Below are 18,572 nucleotides of genomic sequence, written 5' to 3'. Positions count from 1 at the left end.
TCCAGGGTGGCACTGCTCAGTGACAAGGGGGAACTGCCCAGTTCAAAAGAGTTCCCTCGCTGGGAAAGGGAGAATGAGGTGAGGAACCAACTTCCCCAGTTTTTCATATCACTGCATGAAGGACCCACTTCAGTTTCACACCACCCAGAGACTGACAAAGCTAAGACAAATAAAGACAGGTTGGAGCAAGGAAGAATGCCTGGGGCTCCCAATATCAGCTATGCAGCAAGAGCAGCTGTGGTTTACAGCTCTGTGCAGGATCCCAACAGCTTTCGCCACTGAAGAAACCAAAGCCCAGGACAGCTGCCATGAACCCCCTGCAGATTTCACCACTGTGATTTCCCCCCACAGGTTCACCTTCACGGATGCCACCTGACTGACTCCCTCCCTGTCCCCAACTGGACCCTCCAATCTGCACTGGAAGTCAGCTTGGCCTTTGCAGCTGCAGAAGTGCAAGATGCCAGCCTAGACCCCTGCAGCTGATCCACTGCCGTGCATGCATTTGGGGCTAACCCCTTCAGCTGTGGACCAGTTCGCCACTGGTCTGACTCCTGTCACTGGCCTCCAATGACATGCAAGTGCCTGTGGTGAGGCCCTGTAGCCATAGAACTACATGTTGACAGCTAAGGCCCCCACAGCTGTTTGTGGGCCCAGATCTGGTTCTGTCTCCTCTCACTGGCCTGCACCGCTGGGCTCACCTGCAGCTAGCCCCTCCACCTGAGCACCTGCACGCCAACACCCAACTCCTGTCACTGGCCTCTTCTGCCATGTGGAACCCTCCATTAAGCAAAAAAAAAAAAAAAAAAAAACTCGAAAAAATAATCTAACTTTACACCTCAAGGAACTACAAAAAGAACAAACTAAACTCAAAGGTAGTAGAAGGGAGGAAATAACAAAGAGAAGAGTGGAAATAAATTGAGACATAAAAGACAATACAAAAGATTAGTGAAACTAAGAGCTAGTTTTTTAAAGAGATAAACAAAATGGATAAACTTTTATCTAGATTTACCAAGAAAAAGAAGAGAGGACTCAATAAAATTAGAAATGAAAGAGAAGATATTACATCTGATACTACAGAAATACAAAGGATCATAAGAGGATAGTATGAACTATTATATGTCAACAAATTGGACAACCTAGAAGAAATGGATAAATTCCTAAAACATACAACCTACCAAGACTGAATCATGAAGTAACAGAAAATCTCAACAGATTAATAATGAGTAAGAAGACTGAATCAGCAATCAAACACCTTCCAAAAAAGAAAAGCCTATGACTTGATGGCTTCACTGGTGAATTCTACCAAATAAAGAAAAATTAAAGTCAATCCTTCTCAAACTCTTCCAAAAAATGTAAAAGGAGAGAACACTTTCAAACTCATTTTATGAGGTGAGCATTAACCTGATACCAAAGCCGGATAAGGACACTACAAGAAAAGAAAACTATAGGCCAATGCCCCTGATGAATATAGATGCAAAACCTCTGAACAAAATACTAGCAAACTGTATTCAACAACACATTAAAAGGATCATACACCATGGTGAAGTGGGATTTATTCCTGGAATGCAAGAATGAGTCAACATACACAAATCAATAAATGTGATACACTACATAAAGAATGAAGGATAAAAATCATATGATCATCTCAATAAATGCAGAAAGGCCATTGGACAAAATTTAACATCCTTTCATGATAAAACTCTCTACAAACTGGGTATAGAAGGAACATACTGGAACATAACAAAGGTCATATAATACAAGCCCAAGCTATCCTCACACTCAACAGTGAAAGGCTGAAACCTTTCCCTCTAAGATCAGGAACAAGAGAAAAGTGCCCACTCTCACCACTCCTATTCAACACAGTACTGGAAGTCCTAGCTAGAGCAATTAGGCAGTAAAAAGAAATAGAAGGCATCCAAATCAGAAAGAAAGAAATAAAATTGTCTCTGTTCGCTCATGACATGACCTTTTATAAAGAAAGTCCTAAGGACTCCATCAAAAAGCTGTTAGAATTAATCAACAAATTCAGTAAAGTTGCAGGATACAAAATCAACAGACAAAAATTAATTAGTTGTGTTTCTATACACTAAGAATTAAACATGTAAAAAAGAAATAAAACAATCCCACTTATAGTGGCACCCAACACAATAAAATTTTAGGAATAAATTTAACCAAGGAAGTGAAAGATCTATACACCAAAAACTACAAGACACTGATGAAAGAAACTAAAGAAGACACAAATAAATGGAATGATATCCTGATTAAAAGAGTGAATATTGTTCAAATGTCCATTCTACCCAAAGCCACCTAGACATTCACTGCAATCTGTATCAAAGTTCCAATGGCATTTTTCACAGAAATAAGAAAAAAAACCCAAATTTGTATGAAACTACAAAAGACTGAATAGCCAAAGCAATCTTGAGAAAGAACAAAGCTGGAGGTATCACATTTCCTGACTTCAAACTATATACAACTCATATAACTTAATAACAAAAACCCAAATAATCCAATTTAAAAATGGACAAAGGACCTCAACAGACATTTTTCCAAGGAACACATACAAATGGCCAACAAGTTAACGAAAAGGTGCTCAACCTCACTAATCATCAGAGAAACGCAAATCAAAACCACAAGATATCACCTCACACCTGTTGGAATGGCTATTATCAAATAGACAAGAGACAACAAATGCTAACGAGGATATGGAGAAAAGGGAACCATTATGTACCATTGGTGGGAATGTAAATTGGTACAACCACTATGGAAAACAGTATAGAGGTCCCTCAAAAAAATTAAAAATAGAACTACCAGCAATCCCACTTCTGAGTACATATCCAAAGGAAATGAAACAGGATCTCAAAGAGACATATGCATTCCCATGGTCAGTGCAGCATTAGTTGCACTAGTCAAGACATGGAAGCAACTTAAGTGTCCATCAATGGATTAATGGATAAGGAAAACGTGGCGCGTGTGTGTGTGTGTGTATCTGTGGATACACACACACACACACACACACACACACACACACAGGGATATTACTCAGCCATGAAAAAGAAGGAAATCCTGTCATCTGTGACAACATGGATGGACCCTGAGAGTATTATACTAAGAGAAATAAGTCAGACAGAAAAAGATAGGGGCTGAGGGGTGGGGGAAATGGGATGTTGGTCAAATGGTACAAACTTCCAGTTATAAGAACAAGTTCCAGGGATCTAATGTACAGCATAGTGACTATAGTTAACAATACTGTGTTGTATCCTTGGAATTTGCTATGAGAGTAGATTTTAAATGTCCTCACCATAACAATAACAATAAAATGGTAATTATGTGAGGTTAAAGATGTGTTAACTACCCTTATTGTAGTAAACATTTCATAATATATACATGTATCAAGTCACCATATTGTATAGCTTAATCTTATACATTGTTATATGTCATATCTCAATAAAGTTGGAAAAAATAGAAAAAAATCATAATAGAGTAGATCAGTACCAAAGCATTAACAATTGTACCTATTAAAAATAAAATTATAATGCTCTACAAATGTTCTCACTAAAGGAGCAAGAAATTTACATGCCCAAATCATCATACTAAATCTTACCAAGCAAGTACATATTGATAATTAAATGATTTAAGCTTCTGGCTGAATGTTGTTCTTTGGCTGGTATTTATTTATCAGCTAACAAAAGCTATCGAGAAGATGGAATTGAGCATATGACTCTCACATATAAGCACATTAACAAGCCTATATCAGGGTTCAATCAAACTGAGCAAATACTTCTAGAAATTTCCCTTGTGTGTTTTATTCAGTTATTAGGAGAAATTAAAGCCTGAGCTCTGCCAGATATATCCAGCCCAGATGCTCAAAGCACTTGATTTTACTCCAGGGCAAAATTCCATATTCAAGACTAGATCTAGAACAGATGGCCACTCCTCTTCTATAATCTGGTTGTGCCCTATGCATAAATGAAAAGAGTAAAGGGAACACAGATTCCATAACATGGCCAAAACAAACATTATTACTATTAATACTACTAATAATATTTATTAAATACTTTTGTGTACTTGATACCCTAATAAGCTCTGCACAGAATGAGTCCTGGTGATCATAATGTTCCATGTAGGAACTATGCACATTCTTTAACTATGCTTGTTAAGCAATGTGCATAGCTCTTGCCTTCACAGAGGTTTCAGTCTGAGCAGTGATTATGTGTCCTGTACCATTCTTAAAGCAGATGTAAAATCAATTCTTCAAGAATTTAGTGAGCCCTATTATGTGCCAGTACTTTGGGTAAATGAATGACAATACCCTAACTTCAAGTTGACTATAATAATCTACTTGAAACAAAAAGAAAAATATGACAGTTTGCAGTTATGTGTTAATTTATATGGTATATACAATAATTATTCAGGAGATAAATGATAGGCATACTACTAGCTGACACTCAGATAACACTGAGCATATTGGGCAATGTTTGAGCTTTATCTCTGTTAACTTATTTAAATCCTCACTTTAGGTATGTCCCATCTTTACACTAATTCTATAGATGGGGAAACTGAGACACAGAGGATTAAGTCACTTGCCTGAGATAACAGAACCAGAAACTGGCAGAGTAGGGCCCTTTCCCCTTAACCACAGAGTTAAAGAAATGATTCAGGAAAGAGGAAGGCCCTGAGCTAAATCGGAAGGGTTTAGAGCGAAGAGCAAAGAGAGAAGGATATGTGAAGGAAGAAGGAAAACTTGAGGAAAGGCAAGACTGAACACAATCTGGGTGAAATTTGGAGAGTAGTGGGAAAAAAAATTAGATTCTAAACAGAATAGGGTCAAATTATGGAAGGTCTTAAATTTTTAAAAAGGTGAAAGCTGAGCTGTAATGCAGTAGTGTTTAGGACGTCACTGATGGTATGTCACTGAAGATGGCAGCTCCTGAGCATTTCTGCCCAGTCCTAGGGTGGGCTATACGTGTGAGGAAGAGAAGGATGACAGTAATCTCCTTCTTCAGACCCAAATATCCAGTCTTTGCCAATGTTTCTGGTTTGGGCATTAGTTTGCTTGTGGCCCTTTATTAGCGAAATGGATTAAGCAGTAGAAGTGGTACCATTATCAAATACATATTGACCCTAAAACAAAGTTAAGTAAAACAAATGTCAAATTACCATTAGAAGTTATGAGTGGTAAAAGGTGCTATTAAATACCAAACTGATAAATATTTTGTTATATAGATTCAATCCATAAAAGCAATGTTGGGCTTTAAAAAAAAAACATTGTTTTCAAAACAGTATTAATGCATAATATCACCTAGTTGTTATATGCAGATTATTGGGTCTCACCCCAACCAAGATTTTGATTCAATAATGCCCGGAATTATGAATTTTATTTAAATGTAACAGAATCTGTTGATTCTAATGCAAGCAATCTAAATACCAAACTGAAACAACATGGAAAATTTCTGAAAGAGTACTAAAAATGTTTTATCCATATCTGCTATCATTCTCTACTATAGGACCTTTAATATGTTACTCAAATTAAAAAGTCATGAAACCATGGCAATCCTGAATTTATCTACTAGGACATCTATACTCTATATCATTGTTGGTGAAATACATGAAGGATTAGTATGTTACTCTCGAACAACCAGAGATGAGACATTCACTATATCATTAAATACTATTCATATCCTTGGACATGAATAGTAAGAAGTTTGTTTTTTAAAAGATAATTTTTGCCAAACTACTCTATGTGAAGAAGTACACCCATTACCTTATCATAAAGGTCATGAAACTTCAACAAGTCTATAATAATCAGATATCTAATCATAAAATTCATTTTTCTATTTTAAAAACTTCTGGTTATCAATTCTTTTTTAAACAGGACATGTTCAAGGAATACTTTAGGAAAAACCATAATTAGCATTTGAGTAAATCTTATAAATGTGCATTTCATATTTTATATATTGGCTAACAGTACAAAAAATGCAACTCTAAGCTGAATATAAAACATGGAAAACAAAGGTTTATGAAGCTAAAAGTCATAATAAAAATAGCTCTATATCATGAGCAAAATAACGACAATATTCAATGAGAGTGCTTATCATAAGTTAAACAGTGAGACTATTCAACAAGCATTTGGAAGGAATGACATTTTAAATCTGGAAAAGGAAATATGATTAAATTAATAAATTTAAATTAATACTCTGCAATCATTTAGAGTCCTCTGAGGCAAGCATTATTGGTCTGACTTTATACCATTTGAAACCTTCATTGAAAGAGATAAATGTTTTATTCCATTCATTTTGTAGATATTTTTTAAATGAGAAAACTCCCAAGGTATCTATGATTTCCAAAGAAACGAAGTAAGGGATTTGTTCTAAATGGCGTACTATTAACACTGGCATAAAATGTTGTAAGCTGTTATTTTTAGAGGAATAAAAAAAATGGTACTACACATAAGATCCAGTTATTTGCCATCTTATATTCAAGTTATAAGTCCAGGAATGTTAATTCTTATAAATAAGATCAATACCTAAGGGGGTAAATGCTTTTAGAACACTAACATATTTATATATATAATAATTATATATGCAGCAAGTCTAGTTGAGTAGTTCAAATAATAGTAGGGTTATTTGAGAAAGAAGACAGTAAGTGTTGATGTTATTTTATTCCATAGAAGGACATTTAAACTTTAATTTTATAATCCATCAATTAAAAATATTTATATATTTAAATAAGTTTCTACTGTTATGATAGGCAAGTTTTTAATAATATATGCCAGCCAAAGGAACAAGTAGCGGGAAGAACTCAATCTCATCGAAGATTGGTTTAGAAAAAAAGAGAACATTGCAACTTCAGGAGATAAAAGGGGGAAAGTAAAGATTTACCCTCCCACAGTAGTCCAATTATCTTACTTCTTATTTTTAAAGGCCAAAAGGGCTTTTATTAAAATTTCATATTCCTAAGAGAAATTCAGTTTCATTAGTTAGTGATCATTATTGCATGCCATCTCTTTGCAAGTCACTATGGTACATGCTGTGGAGGTAGAGATTAATAAAACGTGGTTCTTGACTTTAAGGAACTCATCATAATTTATATAATGGAAACAGATCCATTTGCTGACTATAATACGAGGCAGAATAAAAGGCACTAAACAGGGGTGCAAACAACTCACAGTGGGATTGAAATGAGTGGAGCAATCACCAGGTTCCCCCCCTCAGTGCCTCATATCTCTGAAACTAGAACTGCTCCTCCTGAGTTTTTCCAGAATAGTTAAGGGAGGAATACTGGCTGACCATGTGGGGCAGAAGTACAGGCCAGAGGTCTAAAAATTCCTTATAAAGACTTTCAAACAAAACACCCATTTTAGCCTGGTATTCTCCTATCCCCCACCACCCTTGGCTTTGGTGGTTCCTTGTGCAGCCAATGCCAGAACCGTTCTGCGAGTCTTCAGTGGTCAGATAATTTCCAGATGGTACACCCTTTGTAGACACTTCAGCTTGTCTTCCTTTTGTCCTGCTAGATCATTTACCATTCCTCTATCCATTCCATGTCTGATAGGTCATGGGCTGGGGTGCAATGTCTCTTAAGTTCAATTATCATGGAGCAAGTTTCTGGTTGTTCTTGCTTGGATGATTTTTAAAAGGAGAGTGGAATGAAAATGACTCAATTCTTTTGTCTTAAAATCTGTCTTGGGACTTCCCTGGTGGCGCAGTGGTTAAGAATCTGCCTGCCAATGCAAGGGACATGGGTTCACGCCCTGGTCCAGGAAGATCCCACATGCCACGGAGCAACTAAGCCTGTGCGCCACAACTACTGAGCCTGCTCTCTAGAGCCCGCAAGCCACAACTACTGAGCCTGAGTGCCACAACTACTGAGCCCGCATGCCGTAATTACTGAAGCCCTAGCGTCTGGAGACCATGCTCCGCAACAAGAGAAGACACCACGATGAGAAGCCTGCACACGCAATGAAGAGTAGCCCCCGCTCACTGCAACTAGAGAAAGCCCACGTACAGCAACGAAGACCCAACACAGCCAAAAATAAAAATAATCAAAAAAACAAAAAAAAAACCCACCCGTCTTGATTATGTGATTACCACAATTTCATAACTAAACTGACATTAAGGAAAGAATATAATAATAGAGTGGACATTTTTAAAATCAAGCTATAAAAACAAATCTGTTATAGAGAAAATTTGAACAGTGTGGCAAGTAGGGGAAGATGCTTTGTGGTTTAGGAAAGCAGAAAGGAACTTAAATGTACTTCCCAAATCATCTGAAGTAGGCCACTGCCCACTCTGCCTGAAGTAAAGTACAAGTTAGTAAAGCAGAAAGAATTCAAACCTTCACAAATATGGTGAACTCTTCCACTTTCTCATTGGCTAGCAGCAATTTCTTCTGTGCACCTTCTAGGGCCTGCTCACTTTGCATTGCTAATCCTTGAAGATGCTTAGATGCTGCTGTTTCAATTTCTGCCATAGCAGATTCAGTCTCATTTATTTTTGATATGAGGAAAGTAAGCTTGAGATCCTGCAAATGACCAGTAATCATAGAATAAAAAAATATTTCTTAAACAGATTTGGATGTTAGTTAGAGATGTCATATAAGGAAAGGGTTTCATTACTCTCTCTGTATCTTGTATTCATTTTTATTTGAGTAGAATTGATGGTTGTTTTTGTTTATTTTCAATGAATATCCTGCACACACATTATCATATATTTATCATCAAAATGAGTTTATGCTTTTTAAAAATTATAAATCACTAAAAACATGGAAGCCATTTTAGACCGAAAGATTTCATATGTCAAATGGAAGTATTTAATTAGCTTATAAGTTTAGGTGGACCTAAAAATTTATATCCACTTATATAAATGCCAGTTAACAATAGTTTTCATTTATTAGAAATTATCAAGATAAGTAAATCTGTCTCTCTAATACAGCATTACCTTTAATAGTAAACAAATTCTTAGTGTTTTATGTAGAGATATAAATGTTCTTTGCAGTTATCTGAAACATTTAAATAGCTCATAGTAGTTTTGGGGAGAAAAAAAGGACAACTTTAAAAATGAAAAAGACATTGTTACAGTCCACCTCCAGGCTAAAATGTCCTAAAACCATACCTTTTTTTCTAACTCCTCTTTAGTTCTCTGATACATCTGTTCATACTGTGACTTCTCTTTTACAGCGACACTAAGTCTTTGCTTTAGTGAATCGATTGATACCTTCTTGTTGGAACACTCTTCAGTTAATGTCTTCACCTACAATAAAAGCATGAAGGTAATTATTATTGGTAAAGGCATTCTAGTTCCATACTGTGTTTGTTTCAAATGGAAACCAAATGAATACATGAATAAGTCTAGTTTATTTTCTCATAAATGATATCAAATTCAAGTATAAGATCTGTAGAACTCATACTGTGAATGAGACTAACAATCCTGAAATCAATAGCAAAACCCCAAAATTGCACAAAAAAGCATGAATATTGGTATGTGTAGCCTTCTATCTAATAATATACAATTAATTTTAACTATATTTCTTTTAATTACTAACCTAAACTTCCTTAAGTAGGAGATGGTTGTTTTTTTGTTTTTTTTTTTTCCGGTACGCGGGCCTCTCACTGTTGTGGCCTCTCCCGTTGCGGAGCACAGGCTCTGGACGCACAGGCTCAGTGGCCATGGCTCACGGGCCCAGCCGCTCCGCGGCATGTGGGATCTTCCCGGACCGGGACACGAACCCGTGTCCCCTGCATCGGCAGGCGGACTCTCAACCACTGCGCCACCAGGGAAGCTCAGATGGTTGGTTTTGATTCTTAAATAAGCCAAGTCATGGATAATTTTCATTTGTATTCTCCAGTAAAAGTATAACATGTACTTTTTAGGATAAAATTAAATAATACAATGTATTTATTATACATTTCAAAGAATAGCCAAAGAAAATAGTTTTTCTTTTTCACTTTAAAGCTATTAAAGGTAAATGATTACTTACACAAACATTGTAAGACTACCTTAAATGATTATTGAAGTTAAAAAAAATGAGCAAAATTTTAAGAATAGCATTGAAGAAACCTCTACGAAGTAATTATAATTCATGTGGGTCTGTGGAGGAGAAAGAGAAAAGAAAATCTGTATGCATGTGTCTTGCTCATGTAAAATTTTCTCTCTTAAATCCATCTGAGCATTACTTACATTTTTATCTCCAACAAGGAAAGTAAGGGAAACACTCTCTCTGGAGTGGATGACATTTAGTGAATGCCAAAGTGCAAGCTGTTTTATGATTTGTTTTATGATTTGTGTAAATAGCAGCTTTAAAAATTTTTAAGCAAAAAAATATCTCTTAGTCAGCAAATCATTGATTTCTAGTTTGGGATCAGATATTATACAACTATTTTAAATATGACTCTTTTCCTAAGTACACTGAATTAAATGTATATAAGGAAAAAGTACACTTTAAAAAAAACCGTGGTGAGTACACTTTTTAAAGAACTGATAGTCATTGACTATAATATTTTTCATTTAAAATGTATGCTTAATTCTATCATTATAAATAATAGCTTTAAATAAAATAAAATCTGAATAAAATGGAATTATGTGTCCCAGAAATATTAAAGATTAAAAAAATTAAACTTGATTATCTTCTCATGGTATGTTTACAAATATAAAAAGAATGAATGACTATATTATGTGTGACCGTTTGGAGTCTTGAATTTTAAAACAAATAATGTACCTTCAGAGCAAATGATGTAATTATGTAACAATACACATACATTTTATGAATATTTGCTATACCTTTTATTAAGATTGAATATTTGAGTTAAAGTTAATACAAGGGGAAGTGATTTTTTTCAGTGTCAGTGAACATAAAAATTGATACCTTTTTTTCAAGAGTTTCTAGCATTCCATTAATACTCTCATTACTTTCCAAATTTACTTTCTGTCGAAATTTCAAGTCCTCTATCAAATGTCTTTTCATGGTTATATCTCTCTCCATTCGAGACATCCTTGAAAGGGAAAAAAAGACACTTTATCAAGAGTGATAGAAAATACTTCAACAGTGATGATATCTTACACATTATCCAATGTTATACCTACTGTTAATTTTTAAATGCTATCTGATATTAGTGAAGCTGCAAGTTAATAAAATAATTGCATGGCATAAAGTATTGCTCTATTAATAATTTGAGTAAAATATTAAAATCTATAATCCAGTTGTGACTTGGTAATTACAGTACTATATATATATATTAAAAAAGAACTGAGACAAATTAATAAAATTTATGAAAACTTAAAATTATTATATTTATGTTCCATTTTTGCATTCAAAGAAAAATACAAAGCAATATTTAGAGATTATCAAAAATCACAACACCGATAAGAAAGAATACTCTAATAAATACTCTAATAAACAAACATAAAATTTGATAATATTATAAATTTATTATACATTTCAAAGAATAGCCAAAGAAAATAGTTTTTCTTTTTCACTTTAAAGCTATGTAAATTTAATATCATATGAGATTGAACTGACATATCAGTTCTAATTTAATATCATATGAGATTGAACTGACATATCAGTTTAGCTTAAATTGATAACACTAAGTATAAAATGATAGATGCAGTAACAACTACTACAATTACTACTATAAAAAGAACAACAGCTAACATTTATTGAGTGTTTACTATGTGCCAGTCACTGTTATAAGTGCTTTACATAAGTAAAGCACTTATAAGTACTAACTCATTTAATTCTAAGAACTTTATGAGTTAATTCTATTAAATTGAGTCCCAGAGCTAGCAGGTAAAGAAGCCAGGATTCAAAGAATGTTTCTCTAAAGTCCTCACTGGTAAACAGTAAGCAAGACTAACTCAGTCCATAAATAAGCTTCAAGATAGTCTGTTTAAAAAAATTAACCAATCTTTTTGCCTAATAGTTTTATCTGTTAAGGTTTTAAGTGATCTTCACTTATAACGTGGTATACATGTATGTACATGAGGTACATGTATCTCAAATTATGAATGATTAGAATTCTTTCTAAACATGTTACAACTTCTAAGCTCTAGTATATCTATAAAAGATATAGAAAGGAAATAATTTTGATTCTGTGAGACAGAACATTTTAAACTCCTTTTTAGTATAAATACACAAAGTATTATAATATTTCATAACCCTCCAGTTATTTTAAACACAAACAAAACTTTCACTTTTTTTCAACCTTCGCTTTATAAGCTTAGGCATTAAATCCAATATAAAGATCAGCCTATACATATATTTTTAGTCAAATAATTACTACATTCTAAAGTTTTCTGTTCATAGTCTTTCAGCCATTAGTTGATATTTATTCAGAATTAAATATGTTTAAGATGGAAAATCTAACTTTAAACATTCTTACTCTAATTAAAAAATAGTAACTATCTTGCCATAAACCATGATATATGTAATATTCTTTAAACTTTCATCTTGTGTAGGCTTAAAAACGAAGAAAGGCAAACAAGTTGGTATTGTTTCTTGGTGTGCAATGTTTAATAGTCAGCCGCCACTAGGTGGCACCAAATACAATGGATAAAAATATAAAGCACATACTTTTCATGCATTTCCTTTATGTGTTCTTCTTTTGCTAGGAGTTCAAATTTCAGAGACTTCAAGTTTGATGATTGTTTAGTGAGTTCATTAGTTGCATTCTAGATTAAAAATACACATAAATTCAAATATGTCTTTCAATCTTGTTCTAAAGCAGCATAAGTATAAATGCCATTTTCATGAAGATAATAAAATTGCAAAAATTATGGTTATAATTAAAATGAACATCTAAACATTTTAATATGCTTCATTTTGTATGTTCTAACAGAAATAACATGGCACACTAAAATTTTTATATAACATGCCAAAATCATAGAGGAACACACTCACATAATAACTGCAAAGAGTATATACCCAAAATACATTTACGGGAAATATGGATTTTGTAAAATGTAAATGTGTATGTGATTAATTATTTTTATGGTTTAGTAAGATCACTTAAAACTAATTCTGGATTTACTAATAACCTGTAACAGACTAAATATAGTCACAAAGCTTTGCTGCACCTCCCATCAAGAGGTGTAATCCGTCTCCCAACCCTTTGAATCTGGCCTGGCCTGCGATTTGCTTTGACCAAAAGTATGTGGCATATGACACTGTGCAAATATCAGATCTAGGCCCTAAATCCTTCTAGCTTGCATCTTTGCCCTCTTGGAATGCTGCTCTGGGATCACCTTCCAACAAGTATAGAGGAAAGGCCATTTGGGAGAGTACTGAGGTACCCCAGATGACAGCCAGCAGACCAACTGTCAGCCTTTGAGTGAGGCTCTCTTGGAACTTCCAGCTCAGGTAAATCCTTGGTTTAGAAGAATGCAGTCATATGAGGGGACCCAGCAGACAGCAGCAAAAGACCTACCTAGTGAACCCACTGGATCATAAGAAATAATAAATTGCTGCTGTTTTAAGCTGCTACATTTTAGGATAATGTTAGATAGTAAAAGATAACTGATAAACTTATGAATACTGAATACTTCCTTACTTGAACTTATAAACAATATTCATTATTAAAGTATTTATACATAATTATTAGTTTTTCAAAGCAGAACACCTTTGTGGTATTTGTTGTCTGCGTGGCCCAGGAGCCAGAGTGTTAGGGACACCTAACTTTCAATTTTGACTCAAGTTCCAAGAAAACATGTACTCTGAGATATGATTTAGTGATTTGATATTTTGGTTTTTCTACCTGTAAGACAGCATTGACATACATTAATTCATTTGTTAAATTTAAAAAGTATTAAATAATTTAAATAGAATAAAATATAACTTTAAAAGTATTTGTAGTAGTTATTTCGCTAATTTTTCTAATAACTATAGTTAATTGTTTCTATGAGAACTATTTCCAGGTTTGACTAACTTATTCTAAAAAATATAAATCTGAAAAGATGAAACCATTAACCACACAATGTAAATGTGAGTCAAATTCATCAGACAGACTTTAAATATCTCATTGGTATGGCATATGTAAATTTTAAATTTCCATTAAATATTATATTAATTTTCTTGAAAACCCAAGGCTACCTCAACTTGGCAACTGTATTGAATGCTAAAAGTTTTGATTAAATTTTGTGTTACACAATCTAAATTTCCATCATATTTTACATGTTTACAGTGACATATGGTGTCTTATTTCTAGCACTGCCAGAGTAAGATGTTCCACGCTAGTAAATTTACCAAAAAATTGAAGCTTTTGCTTTAATCATTAAACTTAAATTCTTTCCGGGATGATTGTTCATTCATTTAGAAATGACAATCCACAATTACATTAAGCAATAGTGATACTTTAATATAATGATATATTATAAATATTATCACTATATTAATTATGCTATATTACTGTATCTAATTTATTATCACTGTATCATTATATAATGATGCCTTTATGATATAAATGGCTACTCAGCCCTACTCTGAATGGTCCCAGGCTGCTGGTTTTCTAATTTTGTATTTTTACCTTAGCATTTTTTTTCTGTCAATCTGTTGATCATAGTTTCTTGATTCTCTCAATATTCCTGCCTAAAAACAAGCATCCTGGCCCTTAATATACATACTTCTAATTTGCTGCTTTTGAGGTGTTTTCTGCTGAAAAGTTAAACAAATAAACTCATTACAGCTGTATTTTAAAAAAAAGACAAAAGGCAGTAAATGAACCCTGACAATATCTTCAACAGAATAAATTAAGTGGATTTTAAGATAGCTGTTTGATTCTTTTATGTTTTTAGACTTAAGCCTGTTATTTTAGGTGGCTGAAAAATGCTGTAATTTTGACTTCTGGATAATTGAGGGATTACAGAATTATAATAAATAAAACAATGCCAGCTTGATAAATACTTTTGCCAGACCCTCTAAGTCTCACAGTTATTTTGTTTAATCCTCAAAAATCCTTTTGAAGAGGGTAGAAAGGTATTCCTGCTCTAGACCTCTGGAGAAGCTAAGTAATTTCTTCAGTCAGGTCCCACACACAAGAAGTTACTGGACAAAAAATGATCAAAACCCAGGTCCTCTGACCCTTTTCCATTTCCTACAACATAATACTTATCTGCAGCATGACAAAATCTGGAGTAAAACACATATTTCAAAGATGTCATAATGGTAATAATCTATCTTGGTTAGAGCTTTCCTGTTTAAGTTTATTAAACACTTTAAAAATTTTTCAGAGCAAAATGAGTAAAAGCATGGATGCTGGAGCCCTATGGATTGAGTTCTTATCTCAGCTCTATCTCTTAGTAGCTGTGTGACCTTGGACAATTAACATACTCAGTTTGCTTAACTGTAAAATAGATATAATAACAGAATTTATCTCATAGGGTTGAAACGAGTATTTAATGAGTTAACATTTTTAAAGGACTTAGAACTAGATTGGCAATAGATTATATATAAATTAACAGTAGTTTAAAAACTATTATTCTTCATTATTAACTTACTGGAAAACTGGAAGAGAACATGGTGTATACCAAAAGGTATCCTTTCAACAATCAGGAGGTCAAAAAAAATCACAAATATAAGTTGGAGTACTACTCAATCCAGATTGTATAAAGGACTACAAATTAAACTAAATATAAATAACTGATGTATATATCATTCACTGGAATTTATATGTCACTAAATATTTTATTATCTATCTATATAAAGTTGGGTTCCTTGAGGAAACATGTCTAATATGGGTAAAAATGAAGACACAGAAATGCACATGAGCACTCTAATTTCTGAATGAACCATGTACATCTCAGAAGTACACCTAAGAATTTACATAGAAAAGTCTAATATTAATTGGATAAAATAAAAAAGATGGATGTAGACCTTTAAGAGATTCAAATGTAACCATTTTTGTTTTACTAGGCATAGAAAACATCAAGTAGAAAATAAGCTACTTCTCAGAAATTTATTATGTTAGCAATCTGATATCTGTTATAGGCTGAATTGTGTCCTGGCAAAATTCATATGTTTAAGTCCTAACCTCCCCTTCCAGTACTTCAAAATGTATTTGGATAGGGCTTTTAAGGAGGTAATTAAAGTAAAATGAGGTCACATGGGTGGGCCTTAATCTAACATGACTGGTGTCCTTATAAGAGGAGCAATTAGGACACAGACCTCATAGACTGAGGGGTGACCATGTGAAGACACAGCAAGAAGGCGGCCATCCACAGGCCAAGGAAAGAGGGCTTGGAAGAAATCAAACGTGTCAATACTTTGATCTTGGACTTCTAAACCCCAGAACTATGGGAAAATAAATTTCTATTATTCAAGCTAGCCACTTGGTGGTATTTTTTTTTTTTTTTTTTTTTTTTTTGCGGTATGGGGGCCTCTCACTGTTGTGGCCTCTCCTGTTGCAGAGCACAGGCTCCAGACCCGCAGGCTCAGTGGCCATGGCTCATGGGCCCAGCCGGGAGCGGCATGTGGGATCTTCCCCGACCGGGGCACGAACCCCTGTCCCCTGCATCGGCAGGCGGACTCTCAACCACTGTGCCACCAGGGAAGCCCTCAGTGGTATTTTCTTATGGCAGCCTTAGCAACCTCATACAATGTCGAAACAGAAATTTGTAGTATCAAGAGTATTATTTACTTCAAAGTACTTAGTCTTCCAGAATATTTCCATATTAAAGCATGAAATAAGACAAAAGTAAAGATTTACCCTTTTTGTCCCTATGCAGCCTGGTCAGTGTTCCAGGACTCCAGGTTAGATATGGACAATGTCACTTCAAACTTACATCAAGCATGATCTAAATTGCTTTAGGCATTCTCATTAGTCTCACCTTTGTAACTCACACATTCCTTCAAAGTGAGAGAGATTTATATATGGGTAAAAACTAAGGCCAGCCTTACTTTTAAGTTGTTGACAGTCTCACCTGGACTTAGACACAATTCTTTATAAGCAAAAGGAACACTGGTCTTTATTCTCACTCTCAGGTTTAACTTGATTAAACCAACTCACCTTTGCTCTGTGCTTCTTCTCCTTTCCCCTAATTCCCTCCTCCTTCCCCATCTCCAACAAAGAACCACCAAGTTAAAACAGCAGCAAAATGTGTACAGGAAAGCAATTCTATTTATGTTGATACATTATTATGTTCAAAAAGAATTCTGTTCAGTGGCAGGCAGAGAGGAGTTGAATAGTGGAATAGAATGATAATGGCCAGTTTCCCTTGTCTCCTAAGTTAGGATTTCATGGTGTCTTGCTATTTTTTCAGAGAACAGTATTATAAGTTACCAGGTAAGAATCTACCAGGCTAAAATAGAAAGATGAGATTGAATATAGTATTAATAATTTAGGGATTATTTATACCATAATTTACCTTTATTAGTAGAATTAAATTAGAATTGATAGAAACATGTCTTTAAGGATTCAGTAACTTAATAAATGTTTTCATCTTTAATAAAATTTATAATCACCTTTAGTTTACACTGCAATTGCTTCATTTCCAAATCCATGCTCCTTGAAGGGCCAAGTGATGTAACTTGTATCCGTGGAACTGTTACCTGGGCAACTTCTTCAGCCAAACTTGTGATTTCGGATGAAGGTTCCAATTTCTTTAGTAAATCTTCTTTTTCTTTCCGAAGCTCAGCCAAATCCGAATTTAGCTTCTTTTTAAAGAAAATAAATATAAATTTATTATAAAAGTAATTACATTTAACCTAACAATTATCAGCATCAAATTGTACAGGTAGGAAAATGCTAAAGAAAAAAGTGACACTGATTACAAAAATAGTTATTATAAAAACTACAACATTTCTAACTTCCACTAGTTTTTGCTTAAGGTTGTAGGGCTTGTAAAGGTTAAAACAAAATAGACCAGCTGTACTCAATATCTTTTGGTTGGCTGGTCTTTACTCATGATGTGCTATTTCTTTGCCTTCACATAAACATGGGTGTGCCAGAGATTCACATATTTGATAACCTTGACTTCAGGGCTGATGTACTTAACTGGTAAAAGTCAAGCTGGAGCAGGACAGGATAACAGATGTTAGTTGTTTATCCCACTGGGTAGGTCTTACTACCGTATACAGCAGCCAAAATGCTTCTCATTTAGCAACAGAAACGTTAAGTCCAATTAGCAGAAGAGGCTTATTAGAGATTTAGTTCAAATAAATAGCATACAAACACATTCACTCAGTTTTATGCACTTGATTGATAGTTGACAAGTCCTCTTTGTAATGTTGAGGTAGATTGCACTAAACTCCTTACATTAAAATTTTTAATAACATGAACATTTTACTAAATGGCATACTGGTAATGCTTTTATGAAACTATAAAAGAAACCGCCCGAATGTTAGCCCCTTTCATTCACCCATCTGTAGTCAGCAGAACGCCACCAAGCTATAATGGCATAACAACTTAGAGATCCTTAAGAGGATAACTGCACTATTACTTTATTATTCCAAAGAAGCTTATAATAATGGTAGCTTAACATAAGGAACAATTATACAAAATGGTACTGAAGTCTCTCAGAGGTGGAAAAAATGCTTTCTTTGTTAAGAATTCTAGTTAAAACAGTAGAAGATGTGGCTAACATGTA

At 34.2% G+C, this 18,572-nt stretch overlaps 1 protein-coding gene across 4 annotated transcripts in view; it reads right to left on the bottom strand.

Moving 5' to 3' along the window:
* CNTLN (centlein) overlaps nucleotides 1-18,572 on the bottom strand; it is a gene marked incomplete at its 5' end in the record, with an annotated part of 329,914 nt that overhangs the window by 37,633 nt on the left and 273,709 nt on the right. For all 4 annotated transcript variants that reach the window (XM_082656525.1, XM_082656528.1, XM_082656526.1 and 1 more), the window contains 5 exons: nucleotides 8,335-8,520; nucleotides 9,111-9,248; nucleotides 10,861-10,987; nucleotides 12,568-12,665; nucleotides 17,449-17,640. In XM_082656525.1, coding sequence (XP_082512651.1) covers nucleotides 8,335-8,520; nucleotides 9,111-9,248; nucleotides 10,861-10,987; nucleotides 12,568-12,665; nucleotides 17,449-17,640 — 741 coding nt within the window. The remainder of the gene's footprint in view (nucleotides 1-8,334; nucleotides 8,521-9,110; nucleotides 9,249-10,860; nucleotides 10,988-12,567; nucleotides 12,666-17,448; nucleotides 17,641-18,572) is intronic.

This window comes from Grampus griseus (assembly GCF_964374135.1).
Source record: "Grampus griseus genome assembly, chromosome: 6".
NCBI classification, from domain to species: domain Eukaryota; kingdom Metazoa; phylum Chordata; class Mammalia; order Artiodactyla; family Delphinidae; genus Grampus; species Grampus griseus.
Note: the sequence above shows the minus strand (reverse complement) of the source record. Positions and strands in the feature narration are given on the sequence as shown.